The 25059-nt window shown below is 45.3% G+C and overlaps 1 protein-coding gene across 3 annotated transcripts; it reads right to left on the bottom strand.

Annotated features, from left to right (window-relative positions):
- Window positions 1–633: 633 nt before the first annotated feature.
- Window positions 634–24351, bottom strand: LOC101951871 (threonine synthase-like 2). 3 transcript variants are annotated; one of them, XM_065598351.1, is made up of 9 exons: window positions 24107–24351; window positions 18012–18247; window positions 15719–15913; window positions 15045–15197; window positions 13706–13936; window positions 6582–6730; window positions 4369–4494; window positions 3274–3425; window positions 634–2612 (listed from the first exon to the last, which is right to left on the bottom strand). In XM_065598351.1, exons 2-9 carry the CDS (start codon window positions 18232–18234, stop codon window positions 2408–2410), a joined length of 1434 nt encoding a protein of 477 aa, XP_065454423.1. In that variant the 5' UTR covers window positions 18235–18247; window positions 24107–24351; the 3' UTR covers window positions 634–2407. The 3 variants fall into 3 exon arrangements, with proteins under 3 accessions (XP_065454423.1, XP_065454424.1, XP_065454425.1); XM_065598352.1 differs by lacking the exon at window positions 24107–24351 and adding an exon at window positions 23339–23453; XM_065598353.1 differs by lacking the exon at window positions 15045–15197 and having other exon boundaries at window positions 24107–24327.
- Between the last annotated feature and the right edge of the window lie 708 nt (window positions 24352–25059).

The following is a 25059-nucleotide window of genomic DNA, read 5'->3' as shown; positions in this document are numbered from 1 at the left end:
ACCACTCCTCCCAGCTTAGTGTCATCTGCAAACTTGCTGAGGGTGCAATCCACGCCATCCTCCAGATCATTAATGAAGATATTGAACAAAACCAGCCCAGGACCAACCCTTGAGGCACTCTGCTTGATACCTTAAAGACTAACAGATTTATTTGGGCATGAGCTTTCGTGAGTAAAAACCTCATGGCTACCCCCTGATACTCTGCTTGATACCGGCTGCCAACTAGACATCGAGTCATTGATCACTACCCATTGAGCCCAATGATCTAGCCAGCTTTTTAATCCACCTTATAGTCCATTTATCCAATCGATACTTTTTTAACTAGCTGGCAAGAATACTGTGGGAGACCATATCAAAAGCTTTGCTAAAGTCAAGGTATATCATGTTCACTGCTTTCCCCATATCCACAGAGCCAGTTCTCTCATTATAGAAGGCAATCAGGTTGGTCAAGCATGACTTGCCTTTGGTGAATCCATGTTGACTGTTCCTGATCACCTTCCTCTCCCCCAGATGCTTCAAAATGGATTCCTTGAGGACTTGCTCCATGATCTTTCCAGGGACTGAGGTAAGGCTGACTGGTCTGTAGTTCCCCAGATTCTCCTTCTTCCCCTTTTTTTAAAGATGGGCACTATATTTGCATTTTTCCAATCGTCCAGGATGATTTTATTTTGTGTACTTTGGACAGCAGTTCATTTTTATTACTGATTCAAATTACAACATAACTGTTCAGCAATTTGTATTACATTCCTTTAGGGATTTTTTGAAAATCATTTCAGCAATTTGTATTATATTCCTTTAGGTATTTTTTTCTAGGGAAGGAAAGATATGGGATTGTAATAATTGTGTAAAGCCTTAGTCAGATAAGGATTCCTGTTTGTAAGGCACTTTGAAGATAAATTTGAAAGAACTTTTCCATAAGGGTTAACAGGGATAAAAGCTATATGGGTCCAGAGACTTTAAACAGGATTCTATCAAAGTTACTCTAAAAACTCTATAGAATTTGGCAGGCAGAGCCCTTCTATAATTTTTTTAAACCATTCTATAGAATTTGATCGAGAATTACAGAATTCTATCGCTTAGGTTACAAGTTATATGGCGACGTTATAATCCTCTATTGAGTTTGTGACATTGTGCAGTCTATATGGTTTTATAAAAATTTAATAATAAGTGAATATAAGGTAAAAAATATGCTGCATGCAAAAGGTCTCTTGTAAGGTATCATTACAAAGCTTATAATCTACTGAGTATGGTCATCCTATTTGTATAAATGTACAACTCTTGTATCTGAAACTAGAAATATGAAATATAACTCTGAGGGCCTATTGTAATTATGCAAAGTGTGGGCCATTAATGGTGGTTTGGAATCTTTATGACTCCCATTAACTAGGACCATTGTCTGCAGATGGGTGTATTTTACCTGTGAGTCTTCCTGTATGTGTGTGTGCTGGCAAGTGGGTAATGAAGTCTTGCAGTGACATGTGATCATGTCACCTGAACTGGAATCCATCTTTAACCTGGTGCTTTTCCAGTGAGGGGGGGGTGGAAACCCAGAGGGACAAAGGGTTCCTGCCTTATGCAAAAGATATACAAAGGAGTGGAACAGAACAAAGGGGAGAGGATCTCTAGCCATCATGAAGAATCCCCTAGCTACCACCTGAACTGGAACAAGAGCTGTACCAGGGGAAAGAATTGTGCCCAGGCCTGGAAGGTGTCCAGTCTGAGGAAAAAACATACTGAAGCATCTCTGAGGGTGAGATTATCTGTATTCAGTTTGATTAGACATAGATTTGCGCATTTTATTTTATTTTGCTTGGTGACTTACTTTGTTCTGTCTGTTACTACTTTGAACCACTTAAATCCTGTTTTCTGTATTTAATAAAATCACTTTTTACTTATTAATTAACTCAGAGTATGTATTAATACCTGGGGGAGCAAACAGCTGTGCATATCTCTCTATCAGTGTTATAGAGGGCGAACAATCTATGAGTTTACCCTGCATAAGCTTTATACAGGGTAAAACGGATTTATTTGGGTTTAGACCCCATTGGGAGTTGGGCATCTGAGTGCTAAAGACAAGCACACTTCTGTGAGCTGTTTTCAGGTAAACCTGCAGCTTTGGGACAAGTGATTCAGACCCTGGATCTGTGTTAGAGCCAGACAGGAGTGGCTGGCTCAGCAAGACAGGATGCTGGAGTCCTGAGCTGGCAGGGAAAGCAGGAGCAGAGGTAGTCTTGGTACATTAGGTGGCAGCTCCCAAGGGGGTTTCTGTGATCCAACCCATCACAGAGTTCATTAGGACTTTCCTAGGAAGGGAAATTATCAGAAAGCTTACGCATCATTAAGTCAGCCTTATCCTTTATATGGAACTGCCCAGGTATAACACTATTGAGGATCAGATGAACTCCACCTATGTATGTCTGCGCTTGGCGATGGCTTCTATTCTGTCTCTTAGGGTTTTTGCCCAGTCCTCTTCTCTCCTCAGTGTTGTGGACCTGGTCTCCATCGCGTTTAAAGCTTGGATCTCAGATGGAACTTCAGGAACAAGCTTTGCTCTGAGCACGGCATCCGGGAACTTTGCTGCCGAAGCGGGTGCTAAGCAGCACCTGGGTCTGCTGCGAAAGAGAGAGAGAGACATAGGATGTTGTGTACTGTTAGTAGTTCTGGAGTCAGTTGGGTGTAGACCGACCCAAAATAAAAGGTCCACCCCCTCAGCTAAAGGGGCAGAACCACCGAACCTAGGCTACTAGCGATTTCTGGGGAAAATTAAAGAGAAAACAGGAGTGGGGTCAAAGGTTAATAACGAGGAAGCCAGAGGGCGACACTGAGCAGAGAACTCCAGACAGCGTCTACAGCTCCTCAGAGGCATCTAAGGAGTCAATAGATACTGCCCAGAGGAACTGTGCCTGGAGGCATGATCTGAGAAATAAATGGAAATAGGCCCCATGGTCTCAGAGCACCCCCTGTCCAGTTTCCTCCTCCCGGTGTGATGGATGGTCGACCTGGCCAGTGAGGTTGACAAGAAGGTCCTGCAACTCTGTGGTGCACAAATGGGGTGTGATTGGATCAGGAGGTGCAGCAAAAAGTGCAGCAACAACCTCAGTAAGTGGTTATGAAGGAGCTGGGAGAGAGGCTGCAACCTGATGCACTCATGCTGATGTGAGCCAGGATCTCCCTCTTGCCACAGAAGGAAGCACAAATGCTGCTCTCAAAAGATCACCCGTCGTGTTAGCCACTTCCTGAAAGGAATCTGGCCTTCTATTAGTAGCTTCTTACTTGCTGAGATGGCAGTCCAACTGCTTATAATGGTAGTGAACAGCCACAGCTGAGTGGGGACATAACAGGTAGCGATTATCTTCCCAACAGCGTCTCATTGCTTGAACAATGTCTTCATCAGATGCTGAACATGAGCTCAGCACTTCAGAAAGCTGGAGAACCAAGGAGAGGGGAAAAAAACAGAAACAAGACCCCCAACAATTATACACAAAAACCACAACAGAATTTACATTCAATGTCAAATCATTTTTAAAAATGTATTAAAAGTTCATTCTGTGATGTTACCACTTGTATGTAAGACCTTCTTATTTGTTAGGATCTTGAATACAAGAGAGACGGGTACTTCTGTCAGACACATTTATACCATCATCAGAGTTAGTCCAGCCTATGCAGGGTTTTTGCACACCCAGCTACGTCAGTTAATAAATGCACTTTGTTGGCAGTCACAATGCAACTGATGCCGGTGTCTGAGGATATCAATCCCAAACCCTACTGTATGTGATGGGTGCAATAATATATATCTTTTATGATTTAACAAGGACTTTGCTAGTGTTTCTTTCCCATGGAGACAACAAACACTGAAACCGTTAGTTTACTTTTCACCTTTGATTTTTCTCCCTTTCAGCCTGATGCTTGATTCACCAAACCTCTTGCTTAAAAGGTTAAGCATGCATGTACTCCCACAGAAATCCATACAGCCACTCACAATTTAAAGTTAGGCACTTGATTAAAAGCTTTGCTGGCTCAGGGTGTTGGACAGTGAAATTACATTGTCAAGGAGCGTTTTGGTCCTAAGTACAAATAATGCACATGCTACTGGACTGGGGTTTCTAGCACTGCAGGCGAATGTTTAAATACCAACAAAATAATTGTAATGTTTAAAGAAAGGATTATTTGACAACATACCTATGCACACAGGTTTTGTAAACGCCTGTCTTCCACCACCCTACCTACAGATATCTACATTTTAGATCTGAGATGACATGGCATGATCCCTTCAATACACTTGCAATATTAATATTTATTCTGAAAACAGTTGATTTTAAAAAAAGTGTGATGGAAAAGTATTTACTAAACACACATGAAGGAACTGACCTTTCTGTGCAATTCTTCTGGGAGCGTAAGGTTTTTCGACATGTAAAACTGTTCCATCAGAGTTTTAATCAAGCTGCCATCACAGTCCGAAAGCAGCCACAAGATTCTCTCCATATTGTAAGGTTCCTATAAAAACACACACTCCACACATGAGCCTCCATCCAGAGAGGATCAAATTCAGAATCTGGAGCACCGGTGCTCTCTAGTTGGATACTTAGTGCGGTAGATACTACTGTACCACACAGCTGAGCACCTCTTGTGTGCTCAATGGGAGTTGGAGATACTCAGCTCCCTGCAGGATCAGGCCTTGTATAGTTGTGTCAAAATAAATAGGGCTGGAAAAACCCAGCCACCTGGCTCCATTCTAGGCCATTTATAAGATACGTCAGCACAATTGGGAGCTTTTACTGGTCAGTACATTGCTGTCACTATTGAGCTGTGAATTGTTTCCTAGGAGGAGCAATTCCAGGACATTTCACATTTAGAGGGGTTGCCTACGTGAGACACTTTTCTGGCATAGCTTCAGTTTTGTCTGCCTTCCCTTCTTCCCCCCCCCCCCCCAGGATTCCAGCCTCATTCAGTGCAAACAATGGAGGGTGCCTGCTGAATGAGTAGACATTGAATATTTTGCTTAATCCTCATTCGTACATGGAGAAACACAATGAAGTAGGTACCCTTTGACAGCCATTTAGTGGTGTATGTGGAAGAAACCTTTAAGGGACTGGTCTCAGTCTAGTTGCTAAACAAAATCTAGAAACCACACCATGAAAACCACCAACACCATGGGAAATTCTGTATGTGATATTATTGTGGTAATTTCTAGGAATGCTAGTCAAAGATTAGGGCCCCCTTGTGCTAGGCATTGTATGGACAAAGAAAGAAGATAGTCCTGACCCTAGAGAGCTCAGAGTCCAGGGGGTTGTCTACACTTGAAACACTGCAGTGGCACAGCTGCACTGCTGTAGCACTTCAGTGTAGATATTACCTCCGGCCTAGTTAATCCACCTCCCCAAGAAGTGGTAGGTAGGTTGATGAAGAATTTACTGCTGTCTACACCGAGGGGTTAGGTCTGCTTAACTACATTGCTCAGGGGTGTGGATTTTCACACCTCTGAGCAATGTAGCTGGGTCAACCTAATGTTTTAGAGTTGGCCAGTCCTACGATACAACGGGAGGACAAAAAAGACGAAGAGGACCTCATTATATGGCCCTGTGATGGAGTGTGCATCCTAATAGGCCGTGAAGGGGTTAATGTGGGCCTGAGAGGCGAGAGAGCCAGGTGTAGCTGATCATGAAGCCTGCTGGGTAGGAGCTGGCTGGTTAGTATAAAGCCAGGAAGTTGAGAGCAGAAGACAGCTGCAGGGAGATCTACAGTCACTCCCTAGAGAGAAAGGGAGTTGGCTATGGACAAGGAGGAGATCCAGGGAGCAAGTAAACCTGGGATCCTGCCTGAGACTGGGGATTCAGGCAAGAAGGGTAGCCATGGCGAGCACAAGAACCGCTGGTGGTAAACCAGAGATAGGGGTGATTTAGTTGGGGATTGGTCCTGCTTTGAGCAAGGGGTTGGACTAGATGACCTCCTGAGGTCCCTTCCAACCCTGATATTCTATGATTCTTATCCGGTGGGACGTTGTTACCCCAGAACAGGGGAATGATATAGTGACCTGGCTAGAGGTCAGGAAGAAGATTAGCAGAAATACTGACATCTTGGCAGAGATACAGGATTTTTTAATTGCGCTCCAGGATGGAGAACATGGTTGACAACTCCACTTCTCAGGTACAATGGAACTTTCTACCACAGGGGTAAAGCTCGTCTATACAGGAGACAGAGCTGTCTCAAAGGCGGTCTGAGACTGTGGAATGACCTATCTGGGACTAAGGACCATCACAAACCTCCCCACCTTCTCCAAATGCCAGGGACACTTCTTCAGCCTGCCATTGATACTATAAACACAGAGCAACATGTAAACAAACCAAAAAAATCCCTACCAAAACACCACACTGCACACACAATTCTCCTACTAGGGAGACAATCAGAAGGCGAACGAACCACACGTGACATGTTAGTCACATCACTTCAAGCGCTACTGGAAGGCACTCAGACTCTGCAGTGATGAGTGTGGTGTAGAACAGAATATGGAGAGCAAAATAAATTTAGTATATGAATCATTCAACATAGTATATATGATCTCTCCTTCTTAAGCAGACACGTACCTGAATATCCATTGCAGAAGCTAAAGTTGGCTTAACACTGCCCGAGAATGAGAAATCTCCATGCTGAATTGCCCTGTGGATAATGTCGTTATTATTTACCACAGCAACGAGTTGGATTGGCAGTCCCATTTTCTGTGCAATATATCCAGCTAGGAAAGAAAAATTCAAAAACCTGGGCTTCAGCGCCACAATGAAACGCTCATAAAGCAGATTTACCAATGAAATCATTGTTCCTCCATTTGTGCAAATTTATCAGGAGGGACCAAAACATATGTTCCATAATGCAGCTCTATCTTTAGTATACAGGTATAGCCCAAAGAAACTACAGCTCCCAGTATGCAATGGAAGCTTTACAGCAAGGGAGACCACCATATGGTTGGTCCTGGAGTCTCTGTGGCCCCCACCATCATATAGAATCATAGACTTTAAGGTCAGAAGGAACCATTATGATCATCTAGTCTGACCTCCTGCACAACGCATGCCACAGAATCTCACCCACCCACTCCTGTATCAAACCTATGTCTGAGCCATTGAAGTCCTCAAATCATGGTTTAAAGACTTCAAGGTGGAGAGAATCTTCCAGCAAGTGACCCATGCCCCTACGCTGCAGAGGAAGGTGAAAAACCCCCAGGGCCTCTGCCAATCTGTCCTGAAGGAAAATTCCTTCCCAACCCCAAATATGGCGATCAGCTAAACCCTGAGCATGTGGGCAAGACTCACCAGCCAGACACCCAAGAAAGAATTCTCTGTAGTAACCCAGATGCCACCCCATCTAACATCCCATCACAGGCCATTGGGCATATTTACCGCTAATAGTCAAAAATCAATTAATGCCAAAATTAGGCTATCCCATTATACCATCCCCTCCATAAACTTATCAAGCTTAGTCTTGAAGCCAGATATGTCTTTTGCCCCCATTGCTTCACTTGGAATCTGTTCCAGAACTTCACTCCTCTGATGGTTAGAAACCTTCGTCTAATTTCAAATCTAAACTTCCTGATGGCCAGTTTATATCCATTTGTTCTTGTGTCCACATTGGTACTGAGCTTAAATAATTCCTCTCCCTCCCTGGTATTTATTCCTCTGATATATTTATAGAGAGCAATCATATCTCCCCTCAGCCTTCTTTTGGTTAGGCTAAACAAGCCAAGCTCTTTGAGTCTCCTTTCATAAGACAGGTTTTCCATTCCTCGGATCATCCTAGTAGCTCTTCTCTGTACCTGTTCCAGTTTGAAGTCATCCTTCTTAAACATGGGAGACCAGAGCTGCACACAGTATTCCAGATGAGGTCTCACCAGTGCTTTGTATAACGGTACTAACACCTCCTTATCTCTACTAGAAATACCTCACCTGATGCATCCCAAGACCGCATTAGCTTTTTTCACGGCAATATCACATTGGCGGCTCATAGTCATCCTGTGATCAACCAATATTCCAAGGTCCTTCTCCTCCTCTGTTATTTCCAATTGATGCGTCCCCCACTCATAACAAAAATTCTTGTTATTAATCCCTAAATGTATGACCTTGCAGTTTTCACTATTAAATTTCATCCTATTACTCCAGTTTACAAGGTCATCCAGATCTTCCTGTACGATATCCCGGTCCTTCTCTGTATTGGCAATACCTCCCAGCTTTGTGTCATCCGCAACCTTTATTAGCACATTCCCACTTTTTGTGCCAAGGTCAGTAATAAAAAGATTAAATAAGATTGGTCCCAAAACCGATCCCTGAGGAACTCCACTAGTAACCTCCCTCCAGCCTGACAGTTCACCTTTCAGTACGACCCTTTGTAGTCTCCCCTTTAACCAGTTCCTTATCCATCTTTCAATTTTCATATTGATCCCCATCTTTTCCAATTTAGCTAATAATTCCCCATGTGGAACCGTATCAAATGCCTTACTGAAATCGAGGTAAATTAGATCCACTGTGTTTCCTTTGTCTAAAAAATCTGTTACCTTCTCAAAGAAGGAGATCAGGTTGGTTTGTCGCGATCTACCTTTTGTAAAACCATGTTGTATTTTGTCCCAATCACCATTGACCACAATGTCGTTAACTACTTTCTCCTTCAAAAATTTTTCCAAGACCTTTTACTATTGGTTTTATTCCCTTTGCAAAGTCCAACTCTACATGGCTTTTGGTCTTTCTCACTTTATCCCTACATGTTCTGACCTCAATAAGGTAGCTTTCCTTGCTGATCACTCCCATCTTCCACTCCTTGTAGGCTTTCTGCTTTTTCTTAATCACCTTTCTGAGATGCTTGCTCATCCAGCTTGGTCTACAACTCCTGCCTATGAATTTTTTCCCCTTTCTTGGGATGCAGGCTTCTGATAGTAATTCCAGGCCTCCTCCACCTTTAGATCCACAAGTTCTTCAGTCCAATTCATTTCCCTAACTAATTTCCTTCATTTTTTTAAGTTAGCCCTTTTGAAATCATAAACCCTAGTCACAGATCTATTTTTGTTTCGTCTTCCATTTAGTTTAAACTGAATTAGCTAATGATCACTCGAACCAAGGTTGTCCCCTACAACCATTTCTTCTATGAAGTCCTCACTACTCACCAAAACCAAATCTAAAATGGCATCCCCTCTTGTTGGTTCAGCAACTACTTGGTGAAGGAATCCATCAGCTATCGCATCTAGGATAATCTGAGCCCTATTATTATTACTAGCACTTGTCCTCCAGTCTATATCTGGGAAGTTAAAGTCTCCCATGATCACACAATTCCCATTAGTATTTACTTCATTAAAAACATTAAAAAGGTCTCTATCCATATCCAAATCAGATCCCGGTGGTCTATAGCACACCCCAAGCACTATCTCAGGGGAGGCTCTAGTAGGTTTCTTCCCCAATGTGATTTTTACCCAGACAGACTCTGTCTTATCCATTCCATCCTCTCTTATTTCTTTACAGTCTACCTCATCATTGATATACAATACTACTCCACCACCTTTAACTTTATTTCTGTCTTTCCTAAACAGCACATATCCTTCAATACCTGTACTCCAGTCATGACTACTATTCCACCATGTTTCTGTTATCCCTATAATATCCAGTTTCACTTCCTGCACCAGTAACTCTAGTTCCTCCATTTTGTTACCTAGGCTCCTCACATTGGTGTACAAACTTCTTAATTTTTGCTGTTTGGCTTCACTGACATTCTTTACCCAATTAGGCCCAGACATTCTACCGCCAGTATCACCTATTAGAATGGTATTTACACTACCCTTCCTCCTTATGTCCATTCTCCTACCCACGGCTGTATCCTTTCTTACTTCGTTTTTTTCCCTCTCAATGTTAAAATCCGGCATGGAGATTACCTGGACATTTCCCACCCACATCTCCCCCAATTCCTAGTTTAAAGCTCTCTTAATCAGTTGTGCCAGCCTCCATCCTAGAAGTCTATTTCCCTCCCTACTCAGATGAAGTCCATCCTGAGAGAACAGTCCTCTGTCCATGAATGCCTCCCAGTGGCCATACATCCCAAAGCCCTCCTTATAGCACCACTGCCTGAGCCATCTGTTGATTGTCATAATCTTGTCACGCCTTTGTTACCCTTCTCTAGGAAGGGGCAGAATCCCACTGAAGATCACCTGAGCCTCAATTTCCTTAAGCGTCTTCCCCAGCCTGGTATAGTCTCCCTTGATACGTTCCATCGAGAATCTAGCCATATCATTCATTCCCACATGAAGGACAATCAGCGGATTCTTTCCCGCTCCCCTTAGGATCCTCTTCAGCCTCAGGTCCACATCCCATATCTTAGCACCCGGCAGACAGCACACCCTTCTGTTCTCTGGATCAGCTCTAGTTACAGGCCTGTCTATTCTTCTCAGTAAGGAGTCCCCGATCACGTAGACCTGCCTTTTCCTGGTGATGGTGTGATTCTCCGGTCTATCCCCTGTTCCTTCTGGCTGCAAGTCCTCTCGATTCCTATTCACCCTTGCAATCCTCCACAACCCATCCCATATCCTCCTGGGGCTCATATTTGGTGTTGTTATCACCATTGACTTTTCCCCTCTTCCTATAGGACTAGCTACTCTTCTCTTCTTCCTTGCCCTCTCACCTTCAGTGACCACCTGCTGTGCCCCTTCTTCATTTTCCAACTCCGCAAAACTGTTCCTGAGCTCTATTTCTCCTTCCCTATCCCGTCTTTTCCTCTGCCTGGTTCTCTTAATCACATGCTTCCACTGTCCACTTTCCAGCAGTCTCCCCTCAGAGTTCTTTGGTCCTGCTTCCATCTGCAAGTCTGAGCTTTTCCCTTCAGACTCCTCATGTCTTTGCTCCATCATCTGCTCAAACCCCCTTCTAAACTCAACCAGAGTTTCCACCTGCATCTCCAGTCCTCAGATCTTTTCTTCTATCAGCTCTATCAGATGGCACTTCATGCAGACAAAACTCTTTCCAGGTACCCCTCCAGGATCATGTACATGCTGCAGCTTCCAAATCCAGTCATCTTCATTGTGTCTTCCACTGCTTGGGTCACTACCACTGCTGCCTCTGTGTCTGTCATAGGCTTCCCACCTAAGCCCTGTAAATCTGGGAAACAAACCAAACTACACCACCACCACCACCCACAGCAAAACAAACCCCCAACGAGCACCCAAACACTGCTAGAACACCACACACTCCCTTCACTAGCCCATCTGTTCCTCTGCCTGCCTCTTGGTCTTCCCCCCCAAAACTCCCCTTGTGAACTCCCACTCAAACTCCCCTGTTTACAGCTCTGTTTGCTGGCTCCTGTGCCGCTGCAGCTGTCTGTGCTGCTGCCTGACTGGCTGGCTGGCTACCTTTATAGGCCTGAGTAGCGGGGTGGTTACCCCGCTCCCGCCCTGAAGGTCTTAAAACAGCCCTGGGGGAAGGTTGTGGCTGGGAGCTGCTAAGCTGGGCTGATTGGGAAGCAGCTGCAGCTGGGCCACACCCCACTCAGCCTCAGCTGGTCCTATATAAGAAGGCTGTGAGCCAGAGGCTAAGAGTCTGACTCTGCCCTTGGAGAGAGAAGGGCCTGGCTGCAGGGAGCTTGAGACAGGGTACCTGAGTGGAGCTAGGGTGACCAGATACCAAAGACGAAATATCGGGACGCGGGGGGGGGGGCGGAGCAAAAAAAAACTAAAGCTGCCAGAGCCCCGCCCCCGCCCCAACCCTCTGGAGCCGCTGGCTGCCCCCCGGCTCTGCAATCAGAGATGCAGCGCTCGGCTGCTCCTCTGCCCTAAAAACCAGCCTCCCTCCCGGCACGGGCTTGTCCCGCCTCTGCACTCAAAGGCTGGTGCAGGAGGCAAAGTCCCGGGGGGTGGGGTCGGGAAGACCGCAGGAGCAGGGGGCAGCGAGAACCCACCCGGGGCCGAGAGAGCCCCGCAAAGGAGGCACAGACCCCCCCTTCCCCACCCTGTAGCTGCCATAAGCTCCAGTGAATAAACGCTTGGGGGGAGCGCTCCCCCCTTGGTGTGTGTGGGACTGCCGAGCCGAGCCGCTTCCTTCTTCCCCCGCCGCCTCCGCTCCACTCACGGGTGGGAGGTTTCGGGTTACAGCGCCCGCACCCCAGACCCCCCACAGCCGCCGCGCCAAGAGAGAGGCGCAGACTCGGAGCAACTGCCCGACCCCCCTCCTTCCATGCCCCCTCCACACATCCCTCCTCCGCTGGCCTCCAGGCGCAGCTGCTGCACCGCACCACTCTCTTAATCTTCATGGCGGCCGCGCCACACACGCTGGTGTCCGGCCTCCCTCCAGCGCTTGCGCCGCCGCCATACAGCTGATCAGCGGGCAAGCGGTGTGCGTGGGGAAGAGGCGGGGCCAGGGGAGCTATCCAATCGGGGAAGGAGGGGTGGAGTCGGGGCGGGGAGGGGGGGCACGAGCCGGAGTGGAGGGCAGAAATTGCTTCTTTGTCCAGTGTCCCGACCAAACATCGGTCGGGACGCGGGACAAACAAGTAAATATCGGGACAGTCCCGATAAAATCGGGACGTCTGGTCACCCTAAGTGGAGCAGGGCTGGGGAAAGGCTGAGGAGCTCCAGCCTGGAAAGCCCCAGGCTGCAGCCAAGCATTGGGGCAAGGGATACTGGGGGTTGCAGAGGGCAGCCCAGGGGTAGGCCAAGGCAGCAGGTCCAAACCCAACCTTGCCTGCGATGAGTGGCCTATACTGCAGTCTGCCCCAGGGAGCAGGGGCTAGTTGGTGACTGGCAGTGGTCTTATTCTGAGGCGAGGTAGGGATAGTGGGTGGGGGTTCCCCAGGGAGGGGAGACCCTAGTACTGAGGGGTGTACTGCCAGGGGGCAGCACCCCAGGTAAAAGGGCACTGGGGTCCGGGAGGGACACAGGGGCCAGAGGACAGGTGGATCACCGGCTTGCAGAGGGCGCTCTGGCTGGAAATGAGCTAATTCCCGGAGATGACCAGCAGGAGGCGCCGCAGGGTTGAGTCCGCTCCTCTACAAACCCCTAGTCAGAGAAGTCCCGCCCCCTAATCAGGGCTCAGCTTCTCTCCCAGCACACTGCCCCTACCAGCCTCTACACATACAAATATTAAGAGATGTAGTGAAGAGAGGGGCCTCTGGAAAATGCTTTTCATTCAAATGGGATGTGACTTTCGAACTCTTGGCAACATGCTAGTGCAGCTTCAGATAGATGCTCCTGAAATATCATGAATGCAACTTTTTACATCACCCCTTGTATTGCTTTTCCAATAGATATGATCCCCCTAAAGTTAAAAAGGCCAGAACTGTAAAGTTAGGAGAGAGCTGTTACCATGATTGCTCCCCCCCCCAAAATAGGATAAAATTCATGTGCAAATGGATGTCTAATGAGCCACAGGTACACACAGGCCAGATTAATTGCACTACTACAAATGTATTCACATCTAATTTAGAAAAATTAGATCCACAGTATTTTCTCTCTTCAGTATCCGACTCCTTCTGTTCATGTGTATTTCTAACATGCTCATCTATCTATCTATCTATCTATCACCATAGCACTATTTTGGATTATCTGTATCTTGTATGGCACCAACAATGCTGTTGGTACTTAAATATTACTAATCATGATTTAAGTGGTTCAGAAAAAAAATACAACCTCCCTCTTTATCGCAAGCCGGTCTTTGGTTTTGAGACCCAAAGAATGTCTTTTCCCCCCCAATCTAACCTGTGAGATTTCCTCCAGCTCCTGTTGGTACAACAATTTCCACAGTTGGCAGTGGAGTCATGTCCATGGATGGAGTGCATTGAAAGTAAGCATAGAAGTAGTGAGCGATCTGCACCATAATCCTAGACCAGTTGATTGAGTTCAAACTCATCAGATTGTGTTTTCTAGAGAAATCTGCATCATCGAACAATTCTTTGAGCGACTCGTCAATTTCATCGCTATTTCCATGAGCTGTAGAAAAGAGGAAGGAACAATCAGGAGTATTAACTGAAGTGTTGCTGAAATTAGTGAATTAGGCATAAAATAGTTGTTTTCACCTACCGAACAGGATTCAAAACTGATAGGTTATTCTAGCCATCAAACTGGAGTTGTGGAGCTGGGGTTTTGGTTCAGCTATCATCAAACATATAGAGGTCCAACAGCAATATCTGGATCCAGGTGTGGGTTCCGATTCTGAATTACTCAGAATTCCAGCTTTTAAGGGTGTTTGGATCTGGGATTTTGGTTTGGGCACATCTCTAAGTTATTCCAAGGTCACAACATGAACCAGCAGCAGAGTCAAGATTTGAACGCATGTCTTATGGCTCCCAGTGTGCTGCCTGGGCCAAAGTGAATCATGAAAGATCCTTCTAAGAAGAAAACTGACCAGAACAACTCAAACTATTTACAAAGGAGGGGAAGACCGAGGAGCGAGGAGGATAACTTACCTCAGAAGGGAGGTCTCATTCTTTTAGTGCAAACCAATTATCTGTGTAAATACTATTCAACCACTGGAGAATAGTTTTAAACCTATGACTAGAAAAGAAGGAAACCTGAGCAGCTCTGAGTCAACTGGTGAACAGGTCAAGAGAGTAAAGCAACTTTGACTAGCCTCCAATTAGTCAAAGGCATGGGGTGCTGAAAAGTGAAACATCAAAGTAACAGTTTTGCTGATTAGAGAGACAAGGGAGAGGGTAATATCTTTCATTGGATCAACTTCTGTTGGTGAGAGAGACGAGCTTACTCAGAGCTCTTCTTCAGGTCTGGGAAATGTACTCAGACCTGAAGAAAAGCTCTGTGTAAACTTGAAAGCTTTTCTCTCTCACCAACAGAGGTTGGTCCTATGAAAGGTATCACCTCTCCCACCTTGTCTCTCTAATTTCCTGGGACCCACATGGCTACAACAATACTGCATACAAGTCATGATGATTGATGGCCCAACATGGTACACCCACAGTAGGAGCAGTGTGTAACACAATTCCCCCGAGGCTTTCTAGAATTAATGGCCAGTTCACATTGGGATTGACATTAACATCAACCCAGCAATAGTATAAAGTAGATCATCCAACAAAATGCAAACCAATAAACACGTGGACATTCTCTTCGATCACCGTCGTCATCTGCAGTTCTTGGATCTGGCTGCAGAGATCTTTGGGTAATAGAACAAAGATATCCATGTTGTTTTCCCCTCGCACACTTTCAATTGCCGAGCTACCGGTGTCTCCCGCAGTTCCTGTTTCACATTAACATGATCAAGTAGAAAATAATTATATCTATTAATTAAGAGTTAATTAAAGACTGAAAGATCAGCCATATTTGTGTTTTCACACAGAAGAAGGGTGCAGTTGTCAGTCTGGGATATTTTTGGTTAGTGCCGGGTGTATGGCATTTAATACCGGAAAATGAACTCTTCCGAATAGGCAAGTGTCCACATCACAAACTACCACGAACAGTGGCACCTTTGGTGGCCTCAGCAGAGGCACCAGGGAATGAATGGGAGGCTGAACCAGTAAAGATGCCCTCTAGGTCAAGTGAGGCATACTGACCACCCTGTTCTGGAGATAACCCTGGAGTCTTACGTATTAGTTATCAATCCAGTTCCACTCATAAGCACTAATAGGAGGCTAGAGTATATATAGGATATAGCCGAGTGGAGTGGACATACAAAAGGACCTTTGCACAATTTTGGTAGCCGCTGCACCGGGGTAAATTCCGAGTACATTGCTTGCATCCATCTGTTTAGCTATAACCTACCAACTAGAATAGTGATGTGCTTCTTCCTTTTCTTCAGGAAGTACTGTAAAAACTGTCCTGTGCAGGACAAGGACAAGTCCTTAAAGGCATAAGTTACACCATGCCAGAGCTCCAAACAAGTCAACCCATTCTTCAGCCTGGCCAGATGCACAACATTTTTGTGCCTGAACCTCCGAAAGGCGTTGTCAATCAGATCTGGAGGGAAGCAGTTGAAGGGGACTATTAGAATGGGTACCAGGAATAAACCACCAACACATCATCTGCATGATCATGGTTTGCCAAGCTCATCAGAATCTTTACTGAAAAACCAAAGACTAAGTGAGTGATAGACAGAAACCCAAGACATTATTCTCTTACAAATTAAGAGTCTGATCCTCAGTGTAAATTGGATAGCTCCACTGACCTTAACAGAGCCATGCTGATTTATACCAGTTGAGGGTTTGACCCAATCAGAACAATTTTAACAATTAAAACAAGAATCAACTAATGTTGCAATGAACCGGGTCAGGTGGATGGTCCCCACTGACCTCTAATGGAGGTCTCTGAGACTTTGGTTAGGTGCTATATTATAATCTAACTGTATAAACGGAACTGCGCAACTGTCAGAAGCCATTTACGGCTGACAGCTAAGGAGATGCTGCTTTTACATCAGGAGAATCCAAACTCTTTTCCCCACTGTTGGAGAGAAATGTAAGCATCCATGGAATGCACCACAGTGACAGCTCTGAAGCACCATGAGACCACTGATTTGTTACAAGGTGTCTTTACCAAAACCTACACCTGGCTTCATGTTACATGCTTGTTTTGTGATCCATTTTGCCAGGGGAAAATATAGAACCAGGAACTTCTGGCAGAAGGAGGAATCGATTTGCCACATTTGCTTTTACATCTGTTTACAAATACGTGTTAATTAAAACAGTCTGGGCCAAATTCTGACAGGGTGCTACCCAAAGGCAGAGAAAAACCACACACACAGCAAGAGAGGAAATTTCCTCCTTAATCCCGTCTACACCAATCAAAAGCCACATAGGGCTCCACAGGTGGTCTATGATAAGAGCCACAAAGGTGACAGAGCCTGCTTATCTTTTCCATGTACGCCCTCTGATACACCAAAGGGGGGGAGGGATAGCTCAGTGGTTTGAGCATTGGCCTGCTAAACCCAGGGTTGTGAGTTCAATCCTTGAGGGGGGGCCACTTAGGGATCTGGGGCAAAAATCAGTACTTGGTCCTGCTAGTGAAGGCAGGGGGCTGGACTTGATGACCTTTCAAGGTCCCTTCCAGTTCTAGGAGATGGGATATCTCCATTAATTAATTAATAATAAAAAGGTCTGATCTGATACACTCCCATGTTCCTAGAAGATGTCTTCTACATGGAACAGCAATGTGGGCAGGGGCTGCTGCAGCCAGCATATAGGTGCCCAATACCACTGATTTTGCAGCATTATACATACTGTATTAGCATCCACTTGCAGCAGACATCTACCTTCCTACAGCAACCTGGGAAACTGCATTAGCCATTTAAGAGAATGATATTTATAGACAGAGACAGAATTTGGCCCTGTGTTTGTTTAAAGAGAATCTTCTGCTGTTCTTCAGAAGAGGAGCAGATCTCCAGCAATCTATTTTAATGACACGACTACACCAAGTGGATGTAACAACTCGGGGGAGAAAAAGAACAGGGTATCATTAAAATAACTATTGAGATTCTGGCCAGTAAGAGCCTCCATAGGTCCATTGAGGATCAGGGTTATTAGACTGATGGATTAATACAGGGTTACAGTGATTCCCAAACTTTTTGTGTTGGTGACCCCTTTTATACAGTAAGCCTCTGAGTGCAACCCCCCCTTACAAATTAAAAACATTTTTTTATATTTAAAGTTATTTTAAATGCTAAATATATAACCCTATTCTTCAAAATGGATTTACCTTTTCTCATCACTTTTAAATTAAGACTAAAGCACATTTTTACTGAATTATTGTTTTAAGCAGAAAAGGATTTTTTTAAATCATTACTGTTTATTACTGGAGGTGCGAAGAAACTTTGCCAATATCACTTTTCACAGCAGACATAGAGCCCCATCGCCACCCTTACTTCTGCGCTGCTGCTGGCAGCAGCCCTGCCTTCAGACCTGGGCAGCTCATGATCCCCACATATTAACCTTGCGACCCTCTGAGGGGATGCAACCCCCAGTTTGAGAACCTCTGTGGTAAAATAGTCTCATCTAACAGGTTTGCTACAAATAGCGTGAACCCTACAGCAGGCTGCTTGGATTGCTGTCTAGTTTGCGTTTACCATTCAGCTCTTTCCGTGGGATTAGTTCAGACGAGATGAAGAGTGAACTCAGCTCTTTCACCAGCTCTGGATAGGAGAAGGCACTCCATGTTCGCAGGGTGTTATAGTCCAGGGTAGGGATTTCCTGGGGCACAAAAAGGCCACCGTCCGGTGCATAGCCAGAAAAGAGTGCTCCTTCAAAGTCAACGCTCCTGGCTTCTCCTCGAGTGCTGATGTACCTCATGTTTCTGATGTCACTGCAAGAGACGTAACAGTTACACTGGGGGAGAAGCCTGGGGTATCACATGATAGGGAGACAGACAGGTGTTTTGCAGATGCTGCTGTTATGCCCTGAGTGTTCCATGGGACCTGGGAGATTTATTTGGGGAAGGAGAGAATTCAACGGCTTCTGAATGCAGGGCCTGGTCCCAAGAAGCACTCAGCACCCACACCTCAGAATCAGACCCAAAGTGCAGACAGGAACTCCAAGCCTCAGTGTGTCCTGAACCAACAAGGAAGGGGGAGCCTTACACACTTAACACTGGGAAACCAACATTCCAGAGGATTTTCCTCTTACCACATTTAGGTCTCTGCAACTTGAACCCCCTCCTCTCCACACATGCACCAAATATATTTAAATTCACTTATTTTCAAATCAGAAAAATAAATGTATCCCCATCTTTAAAAGGAACCAGGCAACAACAGGGCCCAGGCAACCTGCTTGGGTAGGACCCATCTCAAAACGGTGCCTCTGGCAGCCACAGCTGCAGTGTAGCCTAAAGACATACAGTTTTGGAAGCAGTTCAGGACAGCCTGAGTAATGGCACCCAAGCCTCTGCTTAGACTCTCTCCCCCGTGGCTGATGCAATGCTCCTATCAACTCCCATCCAAAACATTCCCTCCCTCCCCACAGCAAATGCTTTCCAGTTCAGTTTCCTTCTGTGTCCAGCTCTGACCAGCCTGTTGGACTCCCCTTCACAGCAGTAGTATCCCAATTGCTGGTCGTTCTTTGAGAGGTGGCTGAGCAGTATTTGCTGTGCATGGGCTCACTGCATATTCTGACGCTGTCAAGGCAGAAGTGGGTTCAACATCTAGCAGTCATTAGAAACACCACTCGATTGGCTGCACAAAGGCAGCATGATTATTACTGCCTCAGTCGTGTTACACAGGAGGACAGGGTAGATCATCATAGTGTTCCCTTCTGGCCTTGTAATCTATGTAAAAGAGCTGCATTTTCTGCACCTTTTCACTGAGCCTTTCCAGCATAATCTGAAGGGACTTTTCAGTGCAAACAAAATCCCCGATTATGCAGATTCTCTTGGACAAATTGATACAAGGGACGTGATGGCCCCACCAATAGAACTATTGACACTGCAAGGCAGAAAACTATTTGCAGGAGTTACTAGATTTCAGAACTTCAGCAGTGCTGTTTAAAGCCAGGAATCTGTTTGGTTTTGTAGCTGTGGGAGTGATAAGGGACAGAACCTCAGTCTAGACTTCCCTCACGCACAGCAGAAGAGTGACTACAATGTTTGACCCATATGAGAGGCCTGGATCTAGAACATGGGTTTTGTGCCTGTCAGTTGTATGGGAAAATTCTGAGCCTGGCTCCACTGAGCCAGGCTCAAATCAATGTGTTCATCTATCAGACTTCTGGTTGAGTCACACACGGTGTCTGCAGGTGGAACAGAATAAACCCCTTCCGGGGGTACACAGTCTTTAACTTTTCCCGGCCCTGGTATAGGGCCATAACCCCAGAGCTTCCTCCATGTCTTCCTGCAGCTCTCCCTGGGCTCAGTCTTTGCTCAGTCCCAGCAGCCAGCCAGGAGCTCCTTCCTAGCTCCCTGGGTCCCTGCCCACACTGAACTGTCCATGGTCCTGCGCTCTTTCAGCCATGCAGGAACACCGGCCTCTCTCTTCCAGCTCTAGGCAGTAACTGACTGACTCTGTCTCTGCTGCTCCTTTTTAAATGGCCATGACTGCCAGCTCCTCTGATTGGCTGCTTCCCCTTAAGCCACTCTAGGCTGTTTGGAGGACTTCTCTTCTGCTCCTCTCTGGGCCTAGTCCACCCCGTCACAGGTTTGTGGCATGATTCATAGATTCTAAGGCCAGAAGAGACCACTGTGATCATGTAATCTGACCTCCTGCATTACACAAGCCATAGAACCTCCCTGAATTAGTCCCTGTTTGCACTATAACAGATCTTTTAGTTAATATATGTAAAGTGCTTTGAGCTCTTCAGAGGAAAGGGGCTACATAAGCACAAAGTAATGACCATGTTCACCTCCGTCCAGTCCCTCAGAGGCAGTACCCATGTTATAACCAGTGACATTAGCCAAGAAGCCAAGGACTAGATGGGACCAGAGATTGAACTACTCTCTTAGGCCTATACGGATCACTTTCGTGCTATACCCACTTCTCCCGACAACATAGGGTTGTCAACACCGGCGCTTAGGTCAGTGTAAGTTAAGTCACTTGGAGGGTGGCTTATTCACTCCCTGAGTAACATAACTTATTCTGACGTGAGCAACAGTGTGTTTTAAAATTTAAAAGTGGGACAAGTTCACCTCTAGAATGTAACTTAATCTGCTTCAATGGATTACACCAAGGATTAATTTGACCCAGGGAATGTCTACACTTGGATCCCCAAGTTAAGCATCCGCACTCCCCAAACCCCTGCCCCTAGCCGTAAGCCCCCTGACACACCCAAACTGCTGCTGCTGGTCCGGGGCTGCCCAACTCAGGCAATCTGTGAGCCAGCACCAGCTGCTGCAGAAGTCACAGAGGTCATGGAAAGTCACAGAATCTGTGACTTCCGTGACAGACTCTCAGCCTTAATGATAACATAATTCCACTAATGCCTCAGGACGATGTTAACCAGCAGCTACTAAAGTTAGACATTTTAAAATCAGTGGATCCAGATAACTTTAATCCAAGAGTATGAAAGAGCTGCCTGAGAAGATCAGTGGACCATTAATGTTGATTTTCAATAACTCCTCGTACCTGGGGGAGTTCCAGAAGACTGAAAGAAAGCTAATGTTGTGCCAATATTTAAACAAGGTAAACAGAATGACCCGGGTAATCATAGGCCTGTCAGTCTCTGACATCATCCCAGGCAAGATAATGGAGCAGCTGACACAGAAGTTAATTAATAAAGAACTAAAGAAAAGTAATATTTCTAATGGGGTTGTGGGGTTCAGCAGGGATCAGTTCTTGGCTCTACTTTATTTAATGTTTTAAACAATGGAAGAAAACAAAATCATCATGGATAAAGTTTGCAGATGACACAAAAATGGGGAAGTGGTAAATAATAAATAGGACTGGTCACTGATCTAGAGCAATCTGGATCGCTTGGTAAGCTCGGCAAAGCAAACACTATGCCTTTTAATATAGCTAATATCTAGGAACAAAGAATCTAGGCCATACTTCCAGATGGGGGACTCTATCCTGGGCAGCAGTGACTGAAAAAGATTTGGGGGTCGTGGTGGATAATCCGCTGAACATGAGCTCCCCCAGGGCAACTCTTGGCCAAAAGAGCTAATGCGATCCTAGGATGCATAAACAGAGGAATCTCAAGCAGATGTAGAGAGGTTGTTTTACCTCTATATTTGACATTGGTGCTGGAACACTGTGTCCAATTCTATGCCCACAACTCAAGATGGATGTTGATAAATTGGAAAATGTTCAGAAAAGAACCACAAGTATGATTAAAGGATACAAAACATGCCTTATCAGTGATAAACTAAATAGATTGAGCTCTGAGTCTAACAAAGAGAAGATTAAGGGGTTATTTGATTATAGCCTGTAAGTACCTTCATGGGGAACAAATGGACTTTTCTATCTAGGAGAGAAAGGTGTAATACGATCCAGTGGATGGTAGCTGAAGTTAGAAAAATTCAGACAGGAAATAAGGCATATATTTTAAACAGTGAGAATAATTAATCATGGGAACAATTTACCCAGGGTCATGGTGGATTCTCCATCACTGACAATTTTGAAATCAAGATTGGATGTTTTTTTTCTAAAAGTTCTGCTCTAAGAATGATTTTGAGGAAGTTCTCTGGCCTGTGTTATACAGGAGGTCAGACTAGATGATCACAATAGTCCCTGCAGGCCTTGGAATGTGTGAATGCTTCAGAATCTCAGCTTTCATTGCAAAAATCAAATGTTTAGCCATCATGTTTGTGGATTAAAGCTGGAAAATCTGAACACTAAAGTCTTAAAAACAGCAAATATAAAGAGCCTAAACTTATTATTTTTTAAAATGTCATGATTTTTCAGAGGCCTGAATAATGATTTTTCAGTTTGGGAGGTTGACCGTATCCTATACACAGTATTAGACTGTAAGCAATTTGGTGCAGGGACCATCTTTTTGTTCCGCATCTGTACAGCGCCTAACACAATGGGTCCATTACTGGGGCTCCTCTGTTCACACTGCAATATAAATAATAAATCATCACACGTGTAGGAAAACCGATGGCTTTCCGATTCAGGCATGCAGCATTGGAAGAAGGAGGTGTCCCCACACCACCCGGAAAGCTCTCAAACAGAGTGGGGTGAGATTTTTTCAGTGAAACTCCCCTCCTCCCCCCCTCCCCGCACAAAAAATACAGATTTGGGTCGACCAGAACGCTTCCAAATTTGTGTTAAATTCAGATTGGTTCAGTTGGGGAAAAAAACTGGCATTTGAATTTTTTACTCAAAATTATGTTTTATTTCAAAATCTCCTTCAATTTGATTAGAAAAAAAAAATTTAAACAGCTGGAGAACACAACCTGCTGGAGGGCCCCAGAATGAGCCTGGCCAGAGAACCGAACAACCAGTTGCCAGCCCAGCGCTGTTATGCCAGCAGGGGGAGGAGGGGCGCTCGTCCTTGCCATGTTTGTTTGCAGTTTTGGGGCAGCGTTTTGTAACCTGTCCAAGCCAGAAGCAGCAGCCCCGCACAATGCAAAGCTCCTGCCAGGGGGAGCGTCTGCCAGCCCCAGCCGCGGAAAACCCACCGCTGTGCAAATCAGAGCTAGGCCCCACGCGGCAACAGGGCGCTCTGCAGACACTCGAGCACTGAGAGCCGCTGGCCCCAGCAGGAGGCGGGCTGTGGGGTGCAGGAGCCCAGGCAAATACCCCCCCGGGCGGTCAGTTACCGGCTTCAGCCCCTTGGAGCTTTGGAAACTGGCAGCTGATCCGGCCCATCCCGCAGAGTGTGAGCGGGGAAGGCGAGCCCTGCCCCACGCAGCTGGCTGCAAGGTTGCCCCAGCAGCAGAAAGCAATGCCCGCTCTCCCCCGAGCAGGGTCAAACCAGCCCCATAGAGCCATCCTGGCCCTGCCCGAAACCGCTGGGGTTTACTTACTAATTAGCAAGACATCAGCCACCCAATGCACAAGCCGACTAGACTCCAGGGTGGAACAAAACCAGGAGTCCCCAGCCAGTGAGCTCTGCTAAGCTTTATTGACTAGCCAGTAACAAACTGCTCTCAGCCTTTGCCTGTGTGTGAAAACAGCCCCCACTCCAATTCACAGGGGGACTGCAGACTCCACCCGGTTGTAAGCCAAAAATCTGCATAAAGAACCTTTGCACTTCCATCCCTCCATGAATCTCAGGATGCTTTGCAAACAATAATAAATAAAGCTACACATTCCCCCTGGGAGGCAGGTAAGCAACTAAAATCCATGTTATACAGATGGGGAAACTGAGGCACAGAGCACTTGTGTGACTTGCCCAAAGTCTGACAACAAGCTAGTGACAGCGTCAGGGCTAAAACTCAACTTTCCTAGAGCCCATTCCTCTGCCTTAACCACAAGACAATCCTTCCTCTCTTTCTAGCTTCTTTTGCTTGCATCAGTTAATGTAAGTTTGGTTGTACGTGGCTGTATTTTGGGGAGGATGAAGAACTGGGACCTTTATTAGTCCACAGCTGGGCAGAATGTACAGTATTAGTGCCAGTAAAAACCCAGATTCCATTTTCTGCAGTGCAAAGCTATTTATTTGAAAGAATCACAAACAGGCAACAAAATGGTTATACGACGCCTCTTCCTAATAATTCCCCAAGCATAAACCCTGAGTAACTATGTTGGCCCTACACGGTATCCTGATTAGCAAACAAAGCAGGTATAGCTACCAGTCCTAGATGAAGGCCTTTCTTTTTTCTCTTTTCTGTTAAATATCCCCTGGAGCAGGGTGTTGGCTACCCTGAAACCCTCTGGCTCACAAGTCCCCACAAGTCCCTTGTAGCAGGGTGTTGGCTACCCTGTGGCCTTCTTCTTACAGCATCACGGGCCTCTTCAAATGTTAATTGGGGTGAGAACTGAGCATATGATATTCCCTGGTATTTATACCTCTTTTTCAGAGCAGTCACATGTCCCCAAAATATGCTACGTTGGCATTACATAACCTGTGTTTTCTAATGACTGTTTTCAGAAGGGACACTATGGACAGACTGAAGGCCAGCTTACATTTACTCTCTCATCAATCATTAACTCAGAAATCAACCGTTTTTTGAGGAAGCTCTTGTGGTTGTGCAGGTCTTATACAGCCAGTTGACCCAGGTCAGTCCCTTCTAATTTTACCATCTATATGTTGTTTTTAGGGCTGTCGATTAATCGAAGTTAACTCACATGATTCATTTTAAAAAATTAATCGCGATTTAAAAAATTAATTGCAATTCATTGCCATTTTAATAGGATACCAATTGAAACGTATTAAATATTTTTGAATGTTTTTCTATATTTTCAAATATATTGATTTTAGCTGTAACACAGAATACAAAGTGTACAGTGCTCACTTCATATTTTTTATTACAAATATTTGCATTGTAAAAATAAACAAAAGAAATAGTATTTTTCAATTCACTTTAGACAAGTACTGGGTGCAATCTCTTTATTGTGAAACTGCAACTTACAAATGTAGATATTTTTTTGGTTACATAACTGCACTCAAAAACAAAACAATGTAAAACAGATCCTACAAGTCCACTCAGTCCTACTTCTTGTTCAGTCAATCGTTAAGACAAACAAGTTTGTTTACATTTACGGGAGCTAATGCTGCCTGCTTCTTATTTACAATGTCACCAGA

This window comes from Chrysemys picta, chromosome 5, assembly GCF_011386835.1.
Source record: "Chrysemys picta bellii isolate R12L10 chromosome 5, ASM1138683v2, whole genome shotgun sequence".
NCBI lineage: Eukaryota > Metazoa > Chordata > Testudines > Emydidae > Chrysemys > Chrysemys picta.
The sequence above is the reverse complement of the archived record's forward strand: the minus strand, read 5'-3'. Positions and strand labels throughout refer to the sequence as shown.